A 24,277-nucleotide genomic window follows, 5' to 3' on the forward strand; every position below is an offset into this window, starting at 1 on the left:
GCCCACTGCAGAACGAAATGCATTCTTTTCCCTCCCATATCAAAATGTTTGAACCTTTCTTTTTATGATTTCCAACATCGTACAAATGTTTTGATGTTACTTGAAAACCGCAACAAAATTTTCGCAACACATATTTGGGTTTTGATCTCCATTTTGACATGCAAAAACTAATACCTCAAACTCAGCTGCTAATGTGCCGAATACAGTTAAAAAGAAAGGAAAAAAAAAAGCAAGAAAGAGAACATTATCACCTGCTTGTTTTCTCCTTTCCTTAGAACTATAATCAAAGGGAAGTGATGCAACAGGCAGAGTGTGATGTGACTGGCACCGTTTTGTACTCGCTTGCTTCATCACCTCCTTATTTTTATAATCAAACCCAGGTTTGTGCTCGGGACGGAGCAGAGCATCATACAGTATACAGTGTATTAGGGGAATGTATGGAGTAGGTCGGCTACAGGAGCGACAGACAGGCCTACAGGGAAGAGATAAGTCCAGCAGCCCCACTCCCCTTCCTCATGTCTCCCTGCGGCCTCTGCTGCTAAGCTAGCAGCTAACAAAGGGGCGGGCCTCACGGACCGAACCCTGCTTTCTGTGTCTGTCGGGTTTGGATGCAGATCCTTCAGGACTGCAGTTATGGTAACTCCTAGAGAGAAGGCTGGTCCAGTGGCCGCCTTTTTTATTGCAGTTTCTACGGGGCTACCACCAGATGGGAAATGCCTGGCCTTTTGTTAGTGTTTTTATTTGTATGCTTTTGTGCAATTCTCCCCAGTCTTTAATGAAAAAAGTTCTACTTTGCATCTGAGAGTCAGCTACATTTAATGAAAGAAGCAATTAAAGTCTGTCTGATTTCCCAATCGTCAGCACACATTTGAGTCACGGAGGGGTCTGCCCTTTCGGCGAACCTTTATCCTTTCTCCCGCTAAGCTAATCCAACTCAGCATCCAGTGTTTTTGAAGCATAAATGAAGATAGTCTCTGCAGTGTGCTCTACTACTACACACTTGTGACCCACATGCAGTTTGCTCTTGATAACAGTCGGTTGCACCCAGTGGTTTTTTGGGAACCAAAGATGGCTGTGCAGTAGTGGGTCATACTGTAGCTCATTTCTTATTTAGGTCTTTATTCTTATTTTCTTTCTCATTTCTTCAAGGATGTTTTCTCATATATATATTTTAAATGCTGTCACTTCTACCCAGTTTTGCTCAACTGTCAAGCCCAGCAAACCAAAGATTGGCCTTGAACATAATATATTTATATATATATATTTGACAGTGCAGTCAAAACACATTAGAACACCACTGGAAAAACAACAGGGCTTGTAGACACACACACACACACACGCACGCACGCACACACACACACACACACACACACACACACACACACACACACACACACACACACACACACACACACACACACACACACACACACACACACACACAGAGCGCTCAAAATGAAGGTGCACGCTGGTAGGCACAGTTCTTTTTATCTCAAATAGGTCTGCGGTAAGTTTAACATAAAGTGCACATTCACACAGCAAAAGTAAAACTAATCCTTACATTTGTTTGACGTTTTAAGTCACACAACCAACTAGCCGAGCATTTAAATATGTCAGGGAGTTAGTACAGAAACTTGATTATACACACTAGTGAGAAACGTATCTTCATATCGGCGTTGTTGCACCAGTTTTGCACCCTGGACATTAGTTTTGTGGGTGTGGTGGGTGAGCATTTTAGAAGTTAAAACACTTTGTGAAGAATTTGCTGTTAAATGAGATGAAAAAAAATTATTTTATACATGGCCTGCTGATTTTTGGTACAGTGTTTTCTAGCTAAATTATTTTGTCATGCACATATAAACATTTATTATGCACTACTTTTCTAAATATTTTTTCTTTTTCCAACAGTCATTTTAGGCACATTTTTCACAAATGGGGAAACTCCTTTTTGCAATACCTCAATTTTTCACATTGTGAAAGGTAGCTTTTGTACTTTTGTTACTGAGAGATCTGCATATATGGAAATGTTCATTTTAAGAAAAAAAGTTGGGTGATTTCAATATATATTATTTTCAATTATGCTTTTTATACATTTCAGTGCTGAGGAAACTTTACAACTAAGTGTGCACTTCTGTTGATGCGGCTTCAGATCTGCAGAGGAGAGACCAAAGTGTAGTGCTCTCTTGGTCTTAGCTTTTCGTACACTAGATATTTCCAGTCAATCTGGTCAATAACAGCATGGCGAGAATAATAAAAAAAAAAAACAGTTGTAATTTGAAATTGATGTTAATGTCTCTAAACATGGCTATCTATACTAGTTGGAAAATGGTAACTTCTGTCTTGGTTTCCTCTCCATAGATGGAGTATAACTTATTATACGGAGAATGCAAAATTTGGTTCAAGCTTAAAGCTGAATCTCGTATCACAAGAATGGATGTTTGGTGTTTAGATATTTTAATATTTCAAAAAAAGTATATATATATATATATATTCTTGAACTTGCCAACTAGCACCTATTGTAATCCTTAGCATGCATGACAAAAAAAAGAGAAAATGACAAGTACATGAATTAGCTATTAAAATTAATTGTTGTGGTGTGCACCAAATGTTTCTCAACTATTAAGTTGTTAAGGACACCCCAAACCCGCTCTCACCTCACCTCACCCCCCTCCTCTCCCCTCCCCACGTGTTGACCTCCTCGCTTCCCCATTTGCAGACCTCTGCAGGATGCACATGACAGAGATAAGACGAGAAACAAGACAGAAACGTAACTTTGAATCGATTCGGCAGTGCAGGACTTTGAGCATCCTTTATAGAAACACTGTCTAAAAAGACGTGAGAACTCATTCCCGCTGTCTGTCAAGGTGATCTCATATAGACCTATCTGGAGGAAGGGGAGCTTAAAGACTTGAATGTGGTAAATGTTGCAAGTTAACTTCAAGTTGTTATGTGCAATACTTCTTTTGAACCTTTTTCCAGATAAAGACTCTTTGCAATGTAATTCTTTAATGCCATTTTTAATTGCAGACATTTAATTAAAGAAGATGTTAATATGTTTTTCACAGTCATTTTCTACTGTTATTGTAATCCTTTTCATGCTGGTGTTTGTAAAAAAGAAAAGAAATCAAACTATTTGTACTAATATAAATAATTGAAGTTATTTTTAAAACATTAAAGGTTTTGTGCTCATTTGCTTATTTTGTTTATTTTAAGCTACTGTGATTGATTGCATTGTAATTACTAGGTCAACAATGTATTTAGCTGTTTATTGGTATATTTTTAATTGGAATGTATAATTGATTTTTATAATTTTGATCAGATTTTTGTTATATTTTTGAGGTGAAGCTTTTAATATGTTAAAGTGTCTAGTTTTTACTAATTGCTATATTGTGCTCCACAATATATGGTTCACATTTTCTGAAGGAAAATAAATATTTAAATATTTGTCTGTTAATGATGTTACTTAATGGCAAGATTTCAATAGTTTTTAACTGTGTATGGGAAGGTTGTTGTATTTATTAATAGCATTTTTTACTTAAGATATCACCTTAATTTTTATTGTCATTTCACTTTATAAGTTCCTATTTTTGTATTTTCCTTTCTAATTAAGTTATGTAATACGGATATGTCCATATTTCTAGGAGTTGGTCTGTAGAAGTGCTAGTGAAACGAAAAAGAAAAATCTAATGTTATTTAATTGTTTGCAGCCAACTATTTATAACAGTATGCATAATTTTTAAATATTTGTAATGTGAAATGTTGAATGAAATAAATCTTAACTGTGATGAAAATATGTGCCCGGTGTGCTTATTTGTATTAAGTCTTGGACTTAGCAACTGCAACTGTCTACCAACAGAATTGAAAATACAACTCAAATGTTATGTTTTTAAAAAAGGTATTAAATCATGGCTAAAAGAAACAACATTGTTCACACACCTAATATCCCTGTAACACACACTTTTAAGTTGTGTATCTATGTATGTATTTGTGGAGGTATTCTCTATTTTTATTTTTTATAAAAATAATAAAAGCCTCCTGTGGACAGGTGTCGTAAATTAACGGTTCGCTACAAACACTCAACACAGTGCATCTGTTTTGTATGTGCATATATTATAATTCTAATGCCACTGTGATGTCCACATCAAATAAAGTCTATAAAGAAAGATAAACACATCTTTCTGTGTTGTAATCACAGCTTGGCTCTCCCTGTAGTATAATAGGTACCAGTCAGTCCAAACAGCAGCTGAGCAACAAGCTTAAAGGTTGTACTTCACTGCCTCGTATCTCTGACCACGCCCAGCAGAGATGCCATGGAGTACACTTCTACATCACTGCAGCAATACGAGGGGAACTACTGAAAGCCATTAAGAAATTCGTTAGGTATTATTGTCTGTGGGAGAACAGTGATTACTAAATATGTTTCACGACATCAGTTTAATCAGCTGATGCTCACGCAGGCCTACAGCTCAGCAGCCTGAGCGTCTCAACTCCAATGTGTATGCAAATGTAATTTTGGGGTTTTACACTGAATTATTTGAGCCCAGACGACGTTTGATATTGATGTCTTTCCAGGTGTGTAAAGGTGTGGTGGCACAGTTTCTGTACTCTGGTCTTTGACTCGACACATGGAAGTGCAGTGGTTAGATATCTGCAGGTATATGTGTCTTACACTGAACTCTTTTCTCCGGGTGTGTTTGTTCCTCGTCACTGAGCTAGATTAGACATGAACGTCAAATCTGCTTCACCTTTACTCCCTATTAAATGGGATTTGTGCTCGGTGTCTGTAGTGCCGCCTCAACCTGAAGCACAGGGCAGGAAGTGGGTTTAAACAGATCTAAATAGACGAATAGACCTACATTTCATGTCTTTCGATAAATGTGTTGGCTATTTATCCACCTTTTCCTTTTTTTTTTTACTTTCACCTGTTTTCTTTCCAAAATATGGATGCAGGTCAGATCGCGAACTGTTATTTTTTTTACTAGCTAATCTATCGTTAAAATCACATCCTTAGAAAGCATAATTTTACATTATCTGACATTAGATTGTGGTCGATGCAGAACCAAAAAAGTAAAGTGATGCAGTGAAGAACTGTCACAATATGTTTACATTGTAAGAATGTAGGATTTGCTATGATAAAAGTATACTTTTTGGTGTGAGCAAATTGAAACTGGAAGCTGGTTTATTGTGTGTTAATCTGAAAACACAGTTTGACATCACGGCTGCTTACACTCACAGCTTATGTGTATTTCTGCCCCTTCCTCGTCATGAAACGGCCCACTTTACTTTCAGCAGCTACATAAATGCAAGCCGCTTTGTGTTTCTAATCATGAATGACTATTTCTTACTATAATTGAATCTTAAACAGTCTGTGGTTTCTCAGACGTTTGACATAGTTTTTGTCCGCTTTAGCTGCATGATCTAAATCCCTCTTCTTTCCTCAATCCTTTTACCTGAAACATACCCACATCATTTCTCTCTCACCTGCTCATGCATGTCTGAATACGTTTGTAAATATCTGGATTCACATGCAGCATCTACACTGAATATGAACAGTGTGTTCTCATACAGAGAATTTCATACAGGCTTAGAGTAAAGCAGCCTGGTTGCGTTCTCAGATACCTTCAGGCAACACTCCACTTACAATTTGCAGTCTGCGTCTGACTCAAGAGATCAAGTCAAAATGTGTTGATTTTGCTTTAATATGCATCTCAGCCTTCATTTTTCCTCATAGGTAATATTAAAAACAAATATTTGACAAGGAAAATAGGACGTATCAATCAAGAATAGTATCAATTAAGGGTCGTGGTTTGTATTTGTTGCCCTTTTTTATATAAATTCCTTAAAACCAAGCGTGCACTCTTTTTTGAACGGTTGACCAATGCCCATACGGAGTTAGCACCTCATCAGTAATCACTCCTGCTGCTGAGTTACACTAATAGCTTCTGCCCAGTTGCTCTCTTCAGCAGTGTCAGGGTGTAATCCTTTCCCGCTAATGAACAACCAAGTAGGATTTCAGGTGAGTAAACCTCGACCCGATGCCCCAACCTTTAAGCAACCACATTAGGAACGAGGGCGAGAAAAGGATGATCAGAGACGTGAAGGAAAGGAAATGTGTTCAGGGGCATACAGGACAGAGATGATTTATATTTGTTTTGGTGATGGACGATAAGAGGAAGAAGGAAAATCAATGTTGGATGCTACCCAGCTGGATTTAATTTGTTGCCCTCAAGTACTCATTTGACTCCCTGCTACTGCAAATAAGTATATGGTGAGTGCTGCTATATCAGTATGAATTGTGTAACCATGATGTAAAATACTGTCTTTGTAATAGCATTGTGAATTGATTTTTCCATAAATATGCTACACGTTAAATGTTTCATCATTAAAGATGTTTTATGATTCATTATATTTTTATAATTCAAAATTGAAAACTAAACCCTGACATCAACTACTTGGGCAAAAAAGTCCTATTTTCTAAGTACTGATCAGTGATGGAATGTCACTAAGGGCATTTACTCAAGTACTGTAGTGAAGTTTGAGGTTATTGTACTTTACTTCGTTATTTCTATTTTATGTAACTTTATACTTATACTGAACTTAATTTCAAAGGCAAATATTGTACTTTTAACTCTCCTATATTTGTCTGACAGCTTTAGTTACTTGCTACTTTTGAGATTACAATTCTTCACACACTTTCACTTCAGTGATATCCACGTATCTCAGAATTTGGGGATTTTGAATTTTTCTGATGAACTGAAGGATGAAGTTTTCTTTTATAGGTTGAGAAAACTGTCCTGTATCTTAAACTAAATCAACTATTTGAAAACCTCTTGGACTATAAAGCCTGATATAATACAGGTGCAGAATCATTGTTATGGTTTGATATTAATGTGTTGCAGTAATAATAATCAAAAATCCCAATAAGTACTTTTACTAGTGATACTAAGAAAAGATTGTTGTTAATATTTACATACTTTTACAGGACCAATAATAATATTTTATCTGCAATAAGGTCCTCACTTCTGTTAAGTCTTCATGTTTAAACACATTTAGGAACCCATCTAAAAAAGTAGGTTAATTAACAAGGATGACAATTACCTGTATTGAAAATCCCTGGTATCAGCAGTCATTCTTAATTGGATTATGTAAAGTCAGGAAAGCGCCACAGCCAACAGTATCACTTTTGGTACTACATGTACCAGGTCAAGAGCAGTTTATGCACATGAAATATACACCCAGAAAGACTTAACACAGTGATCCAGTGATCCACTTTACATTTCCTGTCCCATTTTCTTGCAGGGAGAAGTCTTTTGCTACATGTTGCACAGCACATGAACGGTCCAGTATTCAGTATGATAGCAGCAGAGACAAAATCATCTTTAAGTGCGGGTGTTATCTTTTGAACAATCTAAAACATCTACGCTGACTGATGATGAATGTTCTTGGTTCAGTCTCTCAGAATCAACAATCAAAAACTCCTTTCTTGGATTACCGCTCTGCACCAGCGATCAATAATGCAGGAAGAAATCTAATGAGAATTCCTGTCACCGTGCAACAAATGCAGGCCAAGCAATCAATATTTATTCTGTTTGTGAAATATATGCAGCATGGGATGTACTCTCTAGTAATTACGACACCAGGGAGGTAATCTTGGCCTGCTAAGCATGAGCTAAGGCACTCCGACCTCACAGCACCCCAAATCCCTTGTCTTGCGTGATCTCGTGCACAAGCAGCGCAAGCTGAGCTTAATTTCCTGGCCCGTCTGCAGCATCTGAAATAGAAAGCCCTCTTCTGTGACGTTTGTCTTTCAAACAGCAGGGTGCAGCATATCACAACGTCAATTTCCTCTTACCTGGAAAAAGTAATTGTTGTAATTGTGCTCTGTGTATGAGGGAAATGAGTATTCTGAAAGAGTACATGATCAGACAAAGTAACCCGTGGAATACATTCACTATTGATGACTGATGCCATACAATATAATACTTTAACGTTATACTTAAGTAAGAGAAAACAAATATGTGCCTCTTCTTATGTATGTTCTACAAAAAAGCATTTAAATGATAATATGAAAATGGAATAAGATTATAAGATGTTTTTGGTGCTATTGGTCAATAATAATGAAAACAGGAAGGAAAAAAAGCTTTTAACTGTACAAGACAGATAAAGTAAAACCAGAGTAGCAACACCAAGAACAGAATGTCATAGCAGATTTAATCAAAAATTCCTTTTTTTGGTGCATTAATAATGTCAAGACTGCTGTCATCCTGAGTTCCCAGGATCATAATGATTGAAAAGGCATTTTGCAGCACACTCATTAACTTCCTTCCTGGGTGTGTGTGTGCCAGACAAAGGTGCAGTCATGGACATCGGTGGTTTGGAGACGGTGGTGGCAAACTCGGCCTACGTTTCGGCTCGCGGCAGTGTGGACGGAACAGCAGTGGCGTCCATGCGTGACAAGAAGATGCGTGCCAGGGTGAAGCTCCCACACATCCGAGATTGTGAACACATGAAAACATCTGTAGACACCATGTTTGACAGCATGTGTGTCAAACAGCCCATCGGCAAGCGCCTGTTCCAACAGTTCCTGGAGAGTGACACAACCCATAAAAATGCTGTAGAGTTGTGGAAAGACATTGAAGACTACACCATATGTAAAGAAACAGAGAGAGTGCAGAAGGCTCAGAATGTCGTCAATAAATATTACAAGTCAGCTTCAAAGAGTTTTTGCAGCTTCTTGGAGGAGAAGGCCGTCGCTCGAGTTGTTGAAGACTTCAAGAACGCCCGCAGTGACCTGTTTAAAGAGAGCGAGCAGCAGCTCCTCAAACACCTGGAGAAGAAGGCCACCGATGGCTTCAAGGACAGCATGTTCTTTCTGCGTTTTATTCAGTTCAAATGGCTGGAGAGCCAGCCGTTTGACGAGGAGTGGTTCATGGACTTCAGGGTCCTGGGGAAAGGAGGTTTTGGGGAAGTGTTTGCTTGTCAGGCAAAGGCAACGGGCAAAATGTACGCCAACAAGAAGTTGGAAAAAAAGAGGCTGAAGAAACGCAGAGGCTACGAGGTAAAGCAATGATGTGGCATCTATGTCCCACCTGCAGCCATTCTTAGTGTGAATAAAAAGAGTAACAACACAAAGTGAGACCATTCTACTAGCAACCTTATATCTATCTATTTAACAATATAATTAAACCCAGTGAGTGCGGAGGTTTTGTTTTTACAAAAAAAGGCTCAATACAAAGAAGCTTGTGAGTCTCTTTAAGAACTCACAATACAGACAACACACACTTGGGCCTACTGCTTCTAGAAAAGACCTTCAGGTTAGTCCATTCAATTAAACATGCTACAGCATGTTAAAGTCTAATAAGAGTTGATCATTTCTCGTAGCACAGATGTAACTAATAGCATCAGTTAAGTCTCTGTTCCCTTTGGGAGATTAGACACCTTTTAAAAATAGATAATTGGACTTGTTAAAGAAAGAAATCACAGGTGTAACTATTCAAGCTTCAGTTAATCCTGTTAAACTAAAACAACTAAAGACACCTGATTAGCTTCGCTTCAAGTAGAGCATGAATAAGTCATCGGCTGAAAGCACATGCTGGAATGAAACCCTCCACATGGCCCATGGTCGGCCAACCCTTGAATGAGCCATGTCAGAGAGCCACCGTTTCAAATACAATGACATTGTCTGAGAGGTGTAATCAGGCAAACAACACCTGTGTGGCTAGATACTATAGTGTATCAGGCCTTTAAATATTCCTAATAGTTGACATTGTTAATTCTTGCTTTTGTTGGATTGATCATGTGCTGATGTTTGATTTGTGTTTAGGGAGCAATTGTGGAGAAACTCATCCTTGCAAAAGTCCACAGCCGCTTTATTGTGACGCTGGCTTACGCCTTCCAGACCAAGACTGACCTCTGCCTAGTGATGACCATCATGAATGGTGGAGACCTCAGGTGCTCTATATGAATACAGCTTTATACACACCCACTGACCTAATCACCATGCCTCTATAGCACTGATTTCTGTACTTAACATGGGAACAGTGTTTCGCTCTCCTCATCTCTCCTAATCAGCCTCAAGTAGATAAACTGTCATGCAGCCCTCGTCTTTACATCTTGATTTTACAGAGGTTTCCTCTAATATACCATCCTCTCTTCCAGGTTTCATATGTACAATGTGGATGAAAAGAATCCTGGCTTTGATGAGAAGAGAACATGTTTCTATACAGCTCAGATCATCTGTGGGCTGGAGCACCTTCACCAGCACAGGATCGTCTACAGAGACCTGAAACCAGAGAACGTGCTGCTGGATAACGCAGGTGAGCATCACCTCTGCTATCACTTCATGACAAAACATACTAAGACTGATTTAATAATCTTGTTTATGAATTTTTTATGGCATACGATATTTTCACTTTCTTTTTTATTACATTACACTTTATATTGGTATTTTTTTATTTATTATTACATTTTTATTACTTTTTATGACATACTATGCAATCACTTTTTTAAGACTTACTAAACTCCGATTTTTTTTATGACATACTATAATATGACGTTTTTAAGACACAGTATATCATGAAAGTATTTTTTAACACATACCATATTTTAACTTTTTTAAGACTTTTTTACTTACTGAACTCTGAATTTGTATGACTTTTAAAAGCACATTATTCTATGACTTGTTTTCGACATATTGGTTGTCTATTTAATAGCCTCTGTTGTAATCAAAGTCTTTTCACTCAGGACACGTCCGCCTGTCAGATTTGGGTCTGGCTGTTGAACTTCCACCCGGAACAGACACAACTACTGGATATGCAGGAACTCCAGGCCAGTACAAATCCAATATGTTGTTATTAAGTGAAATGAAGAGCATGTTTCTCTCAGCAGTCTATTGTGAGTGTAATATTACTGTCCATAAATATAGGCTTCATGGCTCCTGAGCTGCTGGAGAAGAAGCAGTATGACTACTCAGTGGACTATTTTACGCTAGGAGTCACCATTTTTGAGATGATTGCCGCCAAAGGGCCCTTTAGAGTACGAGGAGAGAAGGTACTAAACATATGTGGAACAAACACTTCGGGTGACTTTTATGGGAAATAATATCCTCAATTCCCCTGTTTGCTTTTGTCTAGTGCCAATTATGCGATGTCAAATCATATATATGCGATGGTCTCTTTCTTCAGGTAGAGAATGACGAGGTTGCTCGCAGAATCTTGAACGATCCAGCTCCATATACACCAAACTTCAGCAAAGCATGCAAGGATCTTTGTGAAGGCCTGATGCAAAAGGACCCATCAAAGCGCCTCGGGTTCAAAAATAATGAGTGCGAAGAGCTCAAGAATCAGCCATTCTTTAAGGAGATTAACTGGGGCCGCCTGGAAGCAGGTACAGAGCGAAACTTTGGATATAGATGGCACAAATCGTGGTGAACTACAACAATAATAAATATTGGTTTGTTTCTTCTCCTGTGTTCCATCTAAAGGTATGCTACCTCCACCATTTGTCCCCGATCCTAAAATGGTCTATGCCAAAGATATCGATGATGTGGGCGCCTTCAGCACAATCAAAGGTGTGGTCCTGGATACCAAGGACACAGAGTTCTACAATAACTTTTCTTCTGGTAACGTCCCGATCCCTTGGCAGGCCGAGATGATCGAAACAGGTGTGTTTGGAGAGATGAATATCTGGGGAGAGAACGGCAAGCTGCCCAATGACCTTGATCCAAGCTATGTGGAAGCCAAAGGGGGAGGATGTGCGCTCCTTTGAGCAGAAACAGATGGAAAGAGCAAAGGAAAGAACATCTTAAATCAAACACATTTGGATTCATTTTGTGCTCATTCGGTGCCACTTAATTGTAATCTGTATTATCTGTAATTTGTACAATAACCAGGAATTCGTACTATTTGCGTATTTAAATATTATTATGATGAACATATATTGTAATATTTATAGTGTTAAAGTAAAGGTGGAAGCATGGTATACATATATTGTATGGTGTAATAATATATGTAATACAAAATGTAAATATGGTTGCAAAATAATGGCGTACTACATACGTCAATATTTTTGTTTAGAGACTAATTGAATAAAAGTAGAAAATATATACAATGTTTATATAACATAATTGATTTCAAAGAAAGTATTGACATTCTTATTATAATTAACATATTATTAATATTAAATAATTATGTATTTATTTATTATAGTATATATAGAGAGAGTTAAAGCAATCAATAAAATCTTGCAAAGTACAAACATGTGTTGTGTCTTCTTTCCACGGCGTTACTGTCCACATCAGTGTGTTTATGAGGCAGAAAAAATGCAAATGATAAATTTGAAAAAAATGTAAATTAAAATATCTACTGTATATCTGGACATTAATATTTTATAGACCTTCTAAAATCTAAATGTTACTTGTAATTGACTTTTTGGATTTTGACCAATCAATATTTTGACAATTAATGTATATTATAATAATAGTAAATGGTCAATTAACTTTACTTTAATACAGCCCCTTTCTAGTCCTCTTACTACTCAAAGTATGTCAGTTAACATTAACCGATTCACACACACAAATTAAAAAAACTCATGTACGTTCACGCACACCTCACACACCGATGGCACAGCCTCCGTGAGCAATTGTGGTGTTCAGTGTCTTATCCAGCGACACTTTAAAATGTGGATTACACTCTCCCTCGCCCAAGTGCTTATTGTCTTGTGTTTAATGTGTTTTCAGTGACAAGACCATGACAGTGGACCCGTAATCACATCCAGCCATGTTAAACATGTCAACTAACTCCCATTTATATATTAACATTTTCAAGTAAAAGTATTATTATTTTATTTTTTTAATCGTGATCAGTGATAATCACTAATAATGATATGTAATGAAAAGAACAAAAAGGCCCTGGTTACACACTGCACCAATAGGTTTTAAAGAAAAAGTAAACATTTTACACAATTTTACAAACAGTCAGACAAACAACCTACTTTGTAGTTTATATCAGAGGAATGCAGTTAATAATGCAAACAGGTAGAGGAGCACTGAATGTGAAAACAACAATAACAATCAGCGTCAGCGCTATAATTACACCTCCAGAATAAAACATGAAGGATCTTACACGTATCATTCTGTGTTTCTCTCTGTTGTATTTTATACAGATAGTTTATTGTTTCTAAATATCATGATCAGCAAGTTGAATAACTGGATAGCAATGACGATAACTTTGGGGATTTAAAAAAGTTAATATTATTAATTTGAAAATGTTTTTTGTTTTTTTTGTGCACAATTCAAACAATAAAATAAAAATCATAACAGAGATAAATGAATATCACAGTACAGGAAGAGCCAAAAAGTTGACTGGGTTTATTTGAAGCCTCCACCTATATAATATTTACAATTTTACAAAATTACAAACATAATAGTGCTCTGTTTTAAGCATAAGATTAAGCATATGTTCTTAATATTAACCATTATCTTCATTATCTCATTATTATGAACCCTTTTATTTATAAAAATGTACATGGCACATTATTTGAAAGTGTTCAACAAACAACAGTGACGTCTACATCAGACTACACATTGGATCAAATCACTTTTTAATATTTACACACAAACGTGATGGTGTGGTTTAAGTCTACGATGCTCTATTTTAGATAACAATAAACCAAAGTTTCATGTTTGGTCAAACAATAACTGAAATCACCAGCACACTTGTTTATTTAAATTGTCTCAGTCTCCTGGGTTACCGCGGGGGTAAATTATTAAACCAAGGAGCATTTCAGGTCTCACTTCAAAAGTTAATCTTAAATTAACACTTCAGCAGTAAAAGTGACTGTGGGATTACATTTTATTACCATTGTCAGGTCTACTCTAAAGAATGCTTGTACTTTAACACAATTTCACAAAGAGTGATGCTCTAATTACTGCCAGCACTTCTTTTTTTATGAAGATTTAAATAGTTCAGTGAAATGCATCAATCACCACATTACTATTAACTGTGACTTCAGACTGCACAGTTGAACGGTGAAAAGAAAGAAGTCTGAACAAGACTATGAGTCTACAGCCATGCACAGCTCTGATGCACATCAGGATGCTAAGATGCTCCCAATGACAACGCTAACATGCTGATGCAGGCACGCAATCTTTAGCATGGTCGCCACGTTAGTTTAGCAAACTATCACTTGTTCATCTGCACCAAAAACACACCGTAGCCTTCAGACGAGGCTGACGGAATGTCAGTAGTTTTGAAAATATTTGTTCTTAAACACACACAAAAAGCAAAGTGTAAACCTGCTGGCATGAGAGGAAAAGTCAGGGGATAAGTAAAGGGTTCGCCCTCTTGGGACCATGCATGTCTGTACAAAATGGCGTGAGGATCCATCCAATAGTTCTTGAGATACAGACCGACATTTCCATCCATTTCCAAGATGACTCTGAAATCTAGTCTTGTAAATCAGATGAAATGTTCCATTACACCACCTGAGAGAGAGACAGAGAAACAGATAGTGCATGATCATATTCCTCAAAAAGACCAGGTATTGAAACAGGTATTCACCCAAACAGTACACAGATACTGACTGTCCAAAGTTACGTCAATGTCATCATATCACATGGTCAATATCATAAGTTACATGGTCAATATCATATGTGCTATGCTCTGACCTCAGGGTTCTATGCTCTGACCTCAAAGTTCTATGCTCTGACCTCAGGGTTCTATCTTGTGACCTCAGGGTTCTATGCTCTGACCTCAAAGTGCTATGCTCTGACCTCAAGGTTCTATGCTCTGACCTCAAAGTTATATGCTCTGACCTCAAGGTTCTATGCTCTGACCTCAAGGTTATATGCTGATGCAGGAGCATCACTCATATTTTGATTATAATTGATTTATAATTTTATTACATTTTATAAAATAAAATAAAAAAACGAGTAGTACATTAATTCATACATGTGATTTAACCATATATGCTGTTTATATTGCTTGTAATTGGGATGAAGTAAACATATGTTGTTGTGTGATTGTGTTGAATAAAAAAAAATAAATGCAGTGGGACCACCAGACTCACCAACGCTGGCTGAATAACAAAAATATGAACACCACCCAAGGATTAAGAAGAATGTATGTAATTTAAGGAAAAATACTTTCAAATGTTGAAGCACAGCACTAGTGTTTCTGTGCTTGGGAAAATAATAATGTATTCACTGTCTCTGCTGCATACACAAAGAACTGCAAAAAATGTAAGCCTTTTTTAAATGTATTTTTGGGAGTATTTTGTTAATGCGTGCTAATTATTGGATGCCTGGTGTAGCCTCCAGAAGAACTCAGTTGAACAACTTCTCCTGTTCTCTATATTTATTTACTAAATGATCACAAGCAAAGTACTCAGCGCTGCAATTGCAAAAGCAGTGAGTGGTACAGCCAACACGCAGGTTGGGTCAAGAACCACTGCCCCCCAAACGGAAGTGGGGCCTTTCATACACAGGTTATCGTCACAGGTTCGTCTCGCCTCGTCCTAACATCTGATTTGCTCTATCCTGTCAAGAGGAGGAGAATCCCGTGTTCTCATCTTTTCTCACAAGACTGGACCGTGCAATGACCCGTCTGCTTCACTAATGTCAACATACTGATAAACAGTTGTGAGTGTTGAAGTGCGCAGGCGTGTGACTGACTTCCCTTGAGAACTGGACCTTTCATAGACACAACCAACTCCAGCTGCATAGCTGTGTTATACTGACCTCACTGACCTGAACTTTAATAGGCATGAAGAGTAATGGAGAATATCTGCAGAATATAAGGATTTATAGTATCAATCCCCCTTTTTACATAATTTATTATGTAAACTAAACAATAATATAAAGCTCCAACCATGGACTATATCAGTTCATAACTATGTGTGTTAATTATTTAACAGACTGGAAATCTCTAACAGACATGGGTTACATCAGTTCATAACTCTATGTGTGTGTTACTTAACAATTTGTGGGAACCTGCAAACACTAAATGAAACCATAGTGACAAGTTTGCTATTGAAGGAAGATTACTACTAGTAATACTACTACATCTACTATTACTACTACAGCTACTACAGGGAATTCACAGCAGACAAAGAATAAAGATAAAGTCAAATTGTTATAACAAATGGTAATCATTTTTAATGCAGTTCAACATTTTAAAATGAAAAATTAGCTCCAACTATTTTCTGCTGAAGCATGCAGTCATGCATTAACTTAATGTTAAAAATCAAATCCTCCTAACCCCCGATAAAACATATATTTGTTCTCGGCTAAGTAGTTGATAATACCGTATGTGCTGACTTGTGGTCACAGCCGTGTCAGAGCCTGTTGGACCTTCAGGTTTGAACTTTCCCTTTAAGCAGGCAGGTCAATGCGGTCAAAACTATATTTCAGCTGACTGAGGGTAGGGCAAGGAAATAAAATATTAACAGACATAAGATTATGATTTAAAGGCTGAATGTCTATTCAATACTGTAAGTATATGACAGTACTTTGAACTGTGCTTCTAATTACTGGCTGGTAAAAGAGAATTCACATTTGATAAGATACTGACTGTAAATCTTTCAGTCAGTTTCTTGTAAACAAAGAGTAGCTCGACTCAGACAAACGGTAAACATCTGTGTTTACTTTTAAAGTCATCTTCACACAGTATCAAAGAGATTTTTCCAAAGGTTTTGTAAAGACTGAACATAAGAACATCAGAACTTCTAGATCTTGACTGTTTGCCTCTTTCCATATGTTGGTTAATGTATAGAGACAACCGATCAATTATAAGGGTGTAAGAGAACTGCCTGGTCTTCTATAGGTACTGTACTATGTCAACACAACATGTCATCAGGTATATATATGTGACCGTACAAAAACCTACATACAAAGAGCAAGACTTTCAATGTATCTTTTGTCTCGTATTTCTCGTTAATGCTTAACCAGTACTGAAATAGACACTTTCTGCCTTCAATAAATCACCCACTTTGCCCAGCTTCCATTGTTTGCTTTGCTCTCTATTCAGTATTTCACATTAGTGTTTCCTTATAGAACCTTAAATGAGACTCCCTACAATCCCAAGCTACCAATTCCTCAAAAGGGAATACAGGCAGGAGGACAAGATGATGTGAGCAAACACAAAAAGTAGATGAATGATACCCACAGAGTAAACCTTCAGAACAATAGGAATATCACTTCACAGATCACATCATTAAATCTTTCTCTGCTCGTCCTGATCATATAGGTATAATATATCTTGCAATTATGACGGCAATGCTTCTTAAAACACTACTGCTGATAAAACAATGAACTGTCATGTTTACTGCCTCCTGAAGAAGCTTCAAAGGCACATCAAAGCAATCCCTGCCAAATGATTCCAGCCATTTGGCCCGTGGATTTGAAACCGTGATATCTATTTTACAAGAGATTATCTTTAACTCTTTAACTGTAACTGCCAATCAAAAGAGGGAAGGAAAAAAACGTGAAATGTCATGAAATTTGGGCGGGAATAGCAGACTTACAATGTAGTGTATACAGCCAACAAATCAATGTTCAAATTAGTCCAGGTTTAAGTGCATGAGGGTCAAAAAAATCAGTTCAGTTCTCACACTCCAAAAATGTATATCAGATACAGAAGTTGTGAATAGAGATCCTCACAGAGGCATTATCTATTAGTTCTGCTCATTATTATTCAAAGATTACTTTCAAGATGGAAGAGATCATCGAGGTTGTAGCACTTTTCCTAGGTTTTTCAGGATGGATAATGGTTTTCATATCACTAGAAGATCAGTATTGGAAAGAATCTACCACAGAAGGCAGCGTAATTACAACCTCCACAATCTATGAGAACCTCTGGATGTCTTGTGCAAGTGATTCAACAGGGATTTATAACTGTTGGGACTTTCCATCTCTTTTGGCTCTCCCAGGTAAGTTAAAGCAGGAGTAGTGATTGTTACAGTACTTAGAAAAGTCACTTTTTTTGTGTCTGCTGTAAAAAAAAGTGTAATGTGACTGTTACTGGTAATTAATTAATGTAAAAGTTGACATGTTTTATAATCTCTGTCACACTGAGAGAAATTGATCTGATTATGGCTTGTCTTTTTTCTTCTATGAAACTTAATTTGAGCTACACATACATAATCAGATAAATTAATAAAACAATAAACATTATGTTATGCAATGACCGTTTATGAACATTTATGGCAACATGGTATACAGGATTCCATTATATGTTTAGGTGAACACAGTGTCAATAAAACAAAATAACCTCATGAACCTTACAGCGCTAGCGCTATAAGAGTATCCTTACATTGTGCTTCTTTTTATACTATCCTTAAGGTTAGCCATTGTATTTAATGCAATGTATATGTTGGACACCCAGTGAGCCCTGTCAGTTTAATAGTGGGATCAATAGACAGATAAACAGATAAAAAGACAGATAGATAGATAGATAGATAGATAGATAGATAGATAGATAGATAGATAGATAGATATCTTTATTGTTGTGTCATGCACATAATGTGCCCAAACCTGATTGGGTTTATAAGACACCAAAAATACAGTTGCAGTGGACACACATTTTATTATACACAAGTTTCATTCAATAACAAAATTACAGGTTACTTCACTGTCTGAAACAAAACAGGCTGGCAAATAAAACGTGTTACTAAAAAGTTTCCTTTCCTGAAGCACAACTCTAGTTGTTCATCATCAACTAAGTGGAAATCATTTTAAATACAGTAAATACAGTATGCTGTGGTAACAGCATGTACAAGCAGTAAAGACAAGTTATTCTTAGTTCTTGTGACATGATATAATGGCATTCATTACAAAACCACTGAAACTGTCTTTAGAAGTGTCCAGAAAGTCAACTTTGACGTAAAGCAGTTATTGTGTTTAGGTTGTGAAAATGTGTAATAGTCAAGTCAAAGGTTTGGTTCATGTGTGGCCAAAAGGCCTTGGTGGCACTTCATCACCATGATGATAACGGTCTGATAACCAATGACACTACATTTGTAAAACAAGGGAAAACAAGACTTTTGGGCTCAGTTGTGAGACAAGCAAACAGGTTTATCTGCTGGGCAACAGACCTGGTCCTCTGCAGCTCGGTATGCTGGGATGCCCCCTCACCAGAGGTGTCACTCCGGCTTGTCATCGTTCAAAAACACACATACAAAAAACCTCTCCGCACCGTTGCCCACAGATACGTGCGCGCGCACACAGGTGAGCGCTGAGCACACACAGAGAGCGTCGAAAAATATGTCGCGTGAAAAGTAGACCGCTATATCTGCGTTTTAAACGCTCCCAGGGTGAAGATGCAACAGCAGCTCTCCTGTGAGCAGCAGCGGAGTTCTCATCGCACCGGAGCAGCTCTCTGAACCCGGAGCAGCTCTCCTGCTCCAGGTGAAACGAGCCACGGTGCTCGTGTCTTCTACCAACAATGAGCTGCTGGCTTCACATACAATGAGCTGCTGGCTTCACATATTACAAAAGTACAAAGTACACGGATATAAAACTAAGTCATTAATAAATACATGGACAAATGCCTGTACTTTCGGGTAAATGGTTACGGTACGCCGTTAACAGGTTACGATTGCGCATGCGCGATTTGACGCGACGCCGTGAGCTCCGTGAGCTCGTCTTTTCTTGCTGTTGCGTTTCTCAAAATAAAAAAAACAGATCTAAGCTCAATATTGAGCATGAATTGAGAGAGGCCGTATCAAATCTACAACCCAGTTTATAACATATGTGTCGAGGAAAGCAGCTCACTGCAGCCACTAATACTGATACAACGTGATGGTTCACATAGCTGCACTCATTCTGTTTTGTTTGGCAAAAAAAATTAAAAGCTTATTGTTTTCCACAATGAGCTATTTAGTAGTAACTAAATATGAGTAATTTTTTGCACAGATAGAACTTACACAAAACATTGTCTGATGGGGCAATCTGATTTACTTGAAAGTGATTGCAATTTTCTTTATTCTGTTATTTCTAAAAGCACAGATGAGTCACACAATTATGTTATTTACAGAAAAAGTTTGAGAACCACAGCTTTAAGTCTCTATTTTGCACTATTACAATACTTATAGGCAACTAGTTATCATGTCTTCCGCTCCATGAAACGCATGTTAATGCTCAGTAGTACACACATGGTACTTTAATGTATTTGCATTGTAATAAAATGTGATCATTTTAAATGGGCATATATGCAGCTGAAACGGGTAGCCTTGTGCATCCCACATTTTTCAACATAACATTTTAAAACATTATAGTCATTATGGCCTTCATAAAAATGATTGTTTTGGGGGAGGTGGATTAGTGCAATATAGGCCCCTGAGACGCGGCTTAAGAGTTTGTCCTTAATGGAAAAAAAACATTCCCCTTACATCACTTTTACTTTTATACTTTTAAGTAGTTTTACCAGTACTTTTACACTTTTACTTAAGTAAAAAGCTTGAGTTGATACTTCAACTTTTACAGAAGTATTTTTAAACCCTAGTATCTATACTTCTACTTAAGTAATGAATGTGAATACTTTTGACACCTCTGCCCCTCACCCATGAATGCCCCTAACATACCCACCATGCCCCGGACACAGGGTGAAGTGAGCAGCCAAAACGTGACTCCAATCCCATCAATAACGGTTTGATATTATTGACACAGTGTTCAAAGCGAACGTCAAAAGGTGACAAATAGCTTCACGTCTATAGTCGTTAATAGGCAAGCTTGAAGGTTGGTCCCTGTTGTCTCTTATTAACTTGGGTAAACATTTGGAGTCTTTGAAAAGGTTCAATAGAGTTGAGAATAAAAGATGCCATTATAAGTGGGCTGTTGGGAATGAATCATTAATTTGTGGTTTTCTGTAACGTCTTCGCTCTGGGTTTGCTGGGAATTAGTCTGGCAAACTGAGAATTTGGGGCCAACAAATCCACACGTTTGCGCAGGACGATAGCTTGGAATCAACGTTTGAATTAAGTGTTTCTCTCTCTGGATAACTACACGATTGGACAGAAGAAACAAGGGAGTATGAATGCAACAGTGGAAGCTTTGGCCTTCTTTTTGGGGTTTCTGGCCTGGCTGATGGTTGGGGTCGCCCTTCCAAATCGATACTGGAAGGTCTCGTCAGTGGACGGTAACGTTATCACCACATCAACCATCTATGAAAACTTATGGATGTCCTGTGCAACTGACTCTACAGGAGTTCACAACTGCCGAGATTTTCCATCTTTGCTCGCACTTAATGGTATGTAGCCAACACAGAAATAGTTTAATTTGTGTTGAATACTTCTTATCTGATGATAAGATAAACGATAAAAACTATATTCCTCAAGCAATATAGTGTAGACGTTGTAATTCATCTACTTTGTCTAAAAGGGTGAGAATCTTATGTACAATGAAACTGTTTGACTCAAAATAATTCTCATTGAATTCAGCCGAGTCTTATACCACTGCTCAAACTCAAGAGTGGAGAAATGACTGTTCTTATATGCCATTGTTTACTCTGATTTTGACATCTTAGTGTACCTTTAAAAGCATATCAGGAGCAATCTACTGTATGGCTATAATCTGTATTACAGGCGGGGAATGAGATATGATAAGCACAACCACAGTGAACCCAGACCAACTCAATACCCATAAAATAATAAAAAAGACATTTTTAAGACTAGTCATTCCTATTTGTTGTAGTCTGTTAACTACTTTGGCCAAAACTACTGTAAGGCATCAGTTGAAGTGCCGTCGAGCACATGAAACACACCCGAGGCTTGAGCCCTCATCTCATCACAGCATAAACAAACTTTCCAGTTCGCACATACATTTATATTTCTGTTTTGTCAAGAGGGGGAATTAAAAGGTTGGTGTATTAGTGAGGAATCAAACCTGTGTGTCTCCCCGTCAGCCAACTGAAGCTACAGAGGTATCTACAACTGTGACTACAATTCATCTGTTGGAAAATGCTGGATGTTTGGATCGGTTGAAGAAAGTATTGTTGTTAAGTGTTGTGGCTGAAGGTCTATCTGAACCAGGTGTGGCCCTCTAACGTTGCCTGAGAGGACCAGGGTTACCATCAGGGAGCCTCTAGGGGGCCCACCTCTTGTCCTGCTGTAACGCTGAATGGCATCGCTGTGGCTGAAGAATGCATTTCTAACAGGATAAGAAAATGTGACGCTTGCTTTTAACAATGCAGCTATGCATTTGATTTGTTGATGTTGTACATATATAGATGTATGTGCAACATGTTCTTACAAGTAGGCATGGGACCATTTGAAACTTTTATTTCACAATTATCCGAGTCAAAATTAGTATCCCAATTATGACTTCTTTTTTTATGAATAATGTTTTTTGTGAAAAACCAACCTGAAATAAGATAATCATAAAAGCTCGCCTTGCATCAATAAAGGATCAAGAAAAATCAAGCTATATTTTTTAAATGAACTTCCATAATACCGAGCTAGACAGCTTTTTCAACAATATTCACGATTATCCTGATTATCCCGATAATGGAAATTCTCCCTGTTTTAGCAATCCGCTATGTAATCCATGTAATCCATGTTTCCATGTTTTGCACACAGGGTACATTCAGGCCTCCCGGGCACTGATGATCGCTTCCATTGTGTTCGGGGCGTTCGGGCTCGTGGCTACTCTTGTTGGAATGAAGTGCTCCAAAATAGGAGGAGAAAACTACATCCTGAAAGGAAGGATCGCTGCGATTGGAGGAGTGTTCTTTTTACTACAGGGTATGGATGTCAAGGCCATGGAACAACAAAAAAAGAGAAAACCTCACTTCAAATGTGTTGTCCTTGATGTAGAAAGGTCCCTGTGTTTATAGTACTTTAAAATAACTGAAGAAATTATCAGTCACACAACACAAAACAGCTAGAAAGGTAAATCATGTCGGACACAAAAGGTGATCCTTAGTCTCTCAAACCTACTGATGCTCAAGGTGTTTGGATTGTGAGAATATGTCTCAGGATGTAAAACACAAACTGGTAATCTCAAGGACCTTTGTGTCCACAAGCAAAATACTCGTTGCTATTATTACAGTCTATAAAACCACATTTTTACCTCGTTCATGTTATCTTAGCTTGTTACTGTGTGTGTTGTTTGCATTGAAAAAAGCGTCCCACTTTGCCTAAAGTAAACAGTGTTTTGTGTTTTGTAGGGATTTGCACCATGATTGCGATATCTTGGTATGCTGCCAACATCACACAGCAGTTCTTTGACCAGTTTTATCCAGGGACAAAGTAAGTCAATACTCTCTGCAACAGTATGTCACATTTGAAAAGAAACAGAACAATGGCTAAATATGGATGTATTAATAATACATGGGAACATATATGTTCAATGTCATTGTGTCACAGGTATGAGATTGGAGAGGGTTTGTATATCGGCTGGTCTTCAGCCACACTCGCCATTTGTGGAGGCGCATGTCTGATGTGTGCTTGCAAAGTCAACACACCCGAGGAAAAAATGTGAGTATGTGTTGCTGAAACGTTTGATCATTGGGTAAAGTATATATGTTGCATAATCTCCGAACTGAAAGGCGTCTTTTGTGTTCCAGTCCATATCAATACCAACCATCCTCCAGAGGACATGTGCTGTCGCCTGTGGCAATGTCTCAGTCTGTCCCCAGCAACTACGGTCGAAACGCATATGTCTGAGATGAGATTGTGTAGAAGGGAAAGCCAGTGAAGTCAACTCACTAGATCAAATGCACTATGAGAAGGCAGGATTTACAATGGAAAACATTATAAAGCCTCATGATCACTTAGTAGTAGTTTAAGAGCAGCAACCTTGATTTGATTTATTTAGGCTTTATCCAATCCAAACCTTTTAACGATATATACATATATATATATATATATACATATATATACATATATATATGCTGTATATGAATTTGTAATGTGCATGCACTGTTAAAATTGCATATATATACATAGATATGCAATTTACCTGACTAGCTTGCTGACGCTGTACAAAGAGGAACTGCAACATAATGAAAGCTGTGATGGGGTAAACATTTGTTACAATGTTGATCACATATAACATATTATATGATAGACTACATGAATGTGGTGGTGATACCACTATAGGTATAACAGCCTTAAATAAGAACACATTACACCAAATTACTTTTCCATTGCTACAGGGGGACTTGGTCATGAGAGAAAGTTGCATGAAAGCTGTTGAATATGCCATGGAAATGTGGATCCTCTGACCATAGAGGATGTGCTACTTTAACATTATTACAAGATTTAATCCTCAGATCATCTTAAA

The 24,277-nt window shown here is 37.6% G+C and overlaps 2 protein-coding genes across 2 annotated transcripts; both read left to right on the forward strand.

Annotated features, from left to right (window-relative positions):
- Positions 1 to 8,359: 8,359 nt before the first annotated feature.
- grk1b (G protein-coupled receptor kinase 1 b) lies at positions 8,360 to 11,766 on the forward strand (the record flags this gene model as incomplete). Its single annotated transcript, XM_079237634.1, has 7 exons — positions 8,360 to 9,058; positions 9,824 to 9,951; positions 10,159 to 10,316; positions 10,744 to 10,827; positions 10,925 to 11,049; positions 11,184 to 11,385; positions 11,483 to 11,766. The coding sequence occupies 7 exons, from the start codon at positions 8,360 to 8,362 to the stop codon at positions 11,764 to 11,766; spliced, it is 1,680 nt and encodes a 559-aa protein (XP_079093760.1).
- Positions 11,767 to 21,025: 9,259 nt separating this feature from the next.
- Positions 21,026 to 23,658, forward strand: LOC306732880 (claudin-15-like; the record flags this gene model as incomplete). The annotated part of the gene is made up of 5 exons (XM_079214055.1): positions 21,026 to 21,242; positions 22,570 to 22,734; positions 23,160 to 23,241; positions 23,359 to 23,469; positions 23,559 to 23,658. 5 exons carry the CDS (start codon positions 21,026 to 21,028, stop codon positions 23,656 to 23,658), a joined length of 675 nt encoding a protein of 224 aa, XP_079070181.1.
- Between the last annotated feature and the right edge of the window lie 619 nt (positions 23,659 to 24,277).

Source organism: Taurulus bubalis, assembly GCF_910589615.1.
Source record: "Taurulus bubalis genome assembly, chromosome: 2".
NCBI lineage: Eukaryota > Metazoa > Chordata > Actinopteri > Perciformes > Cottidae > Taurulus > Taurulus bubalis.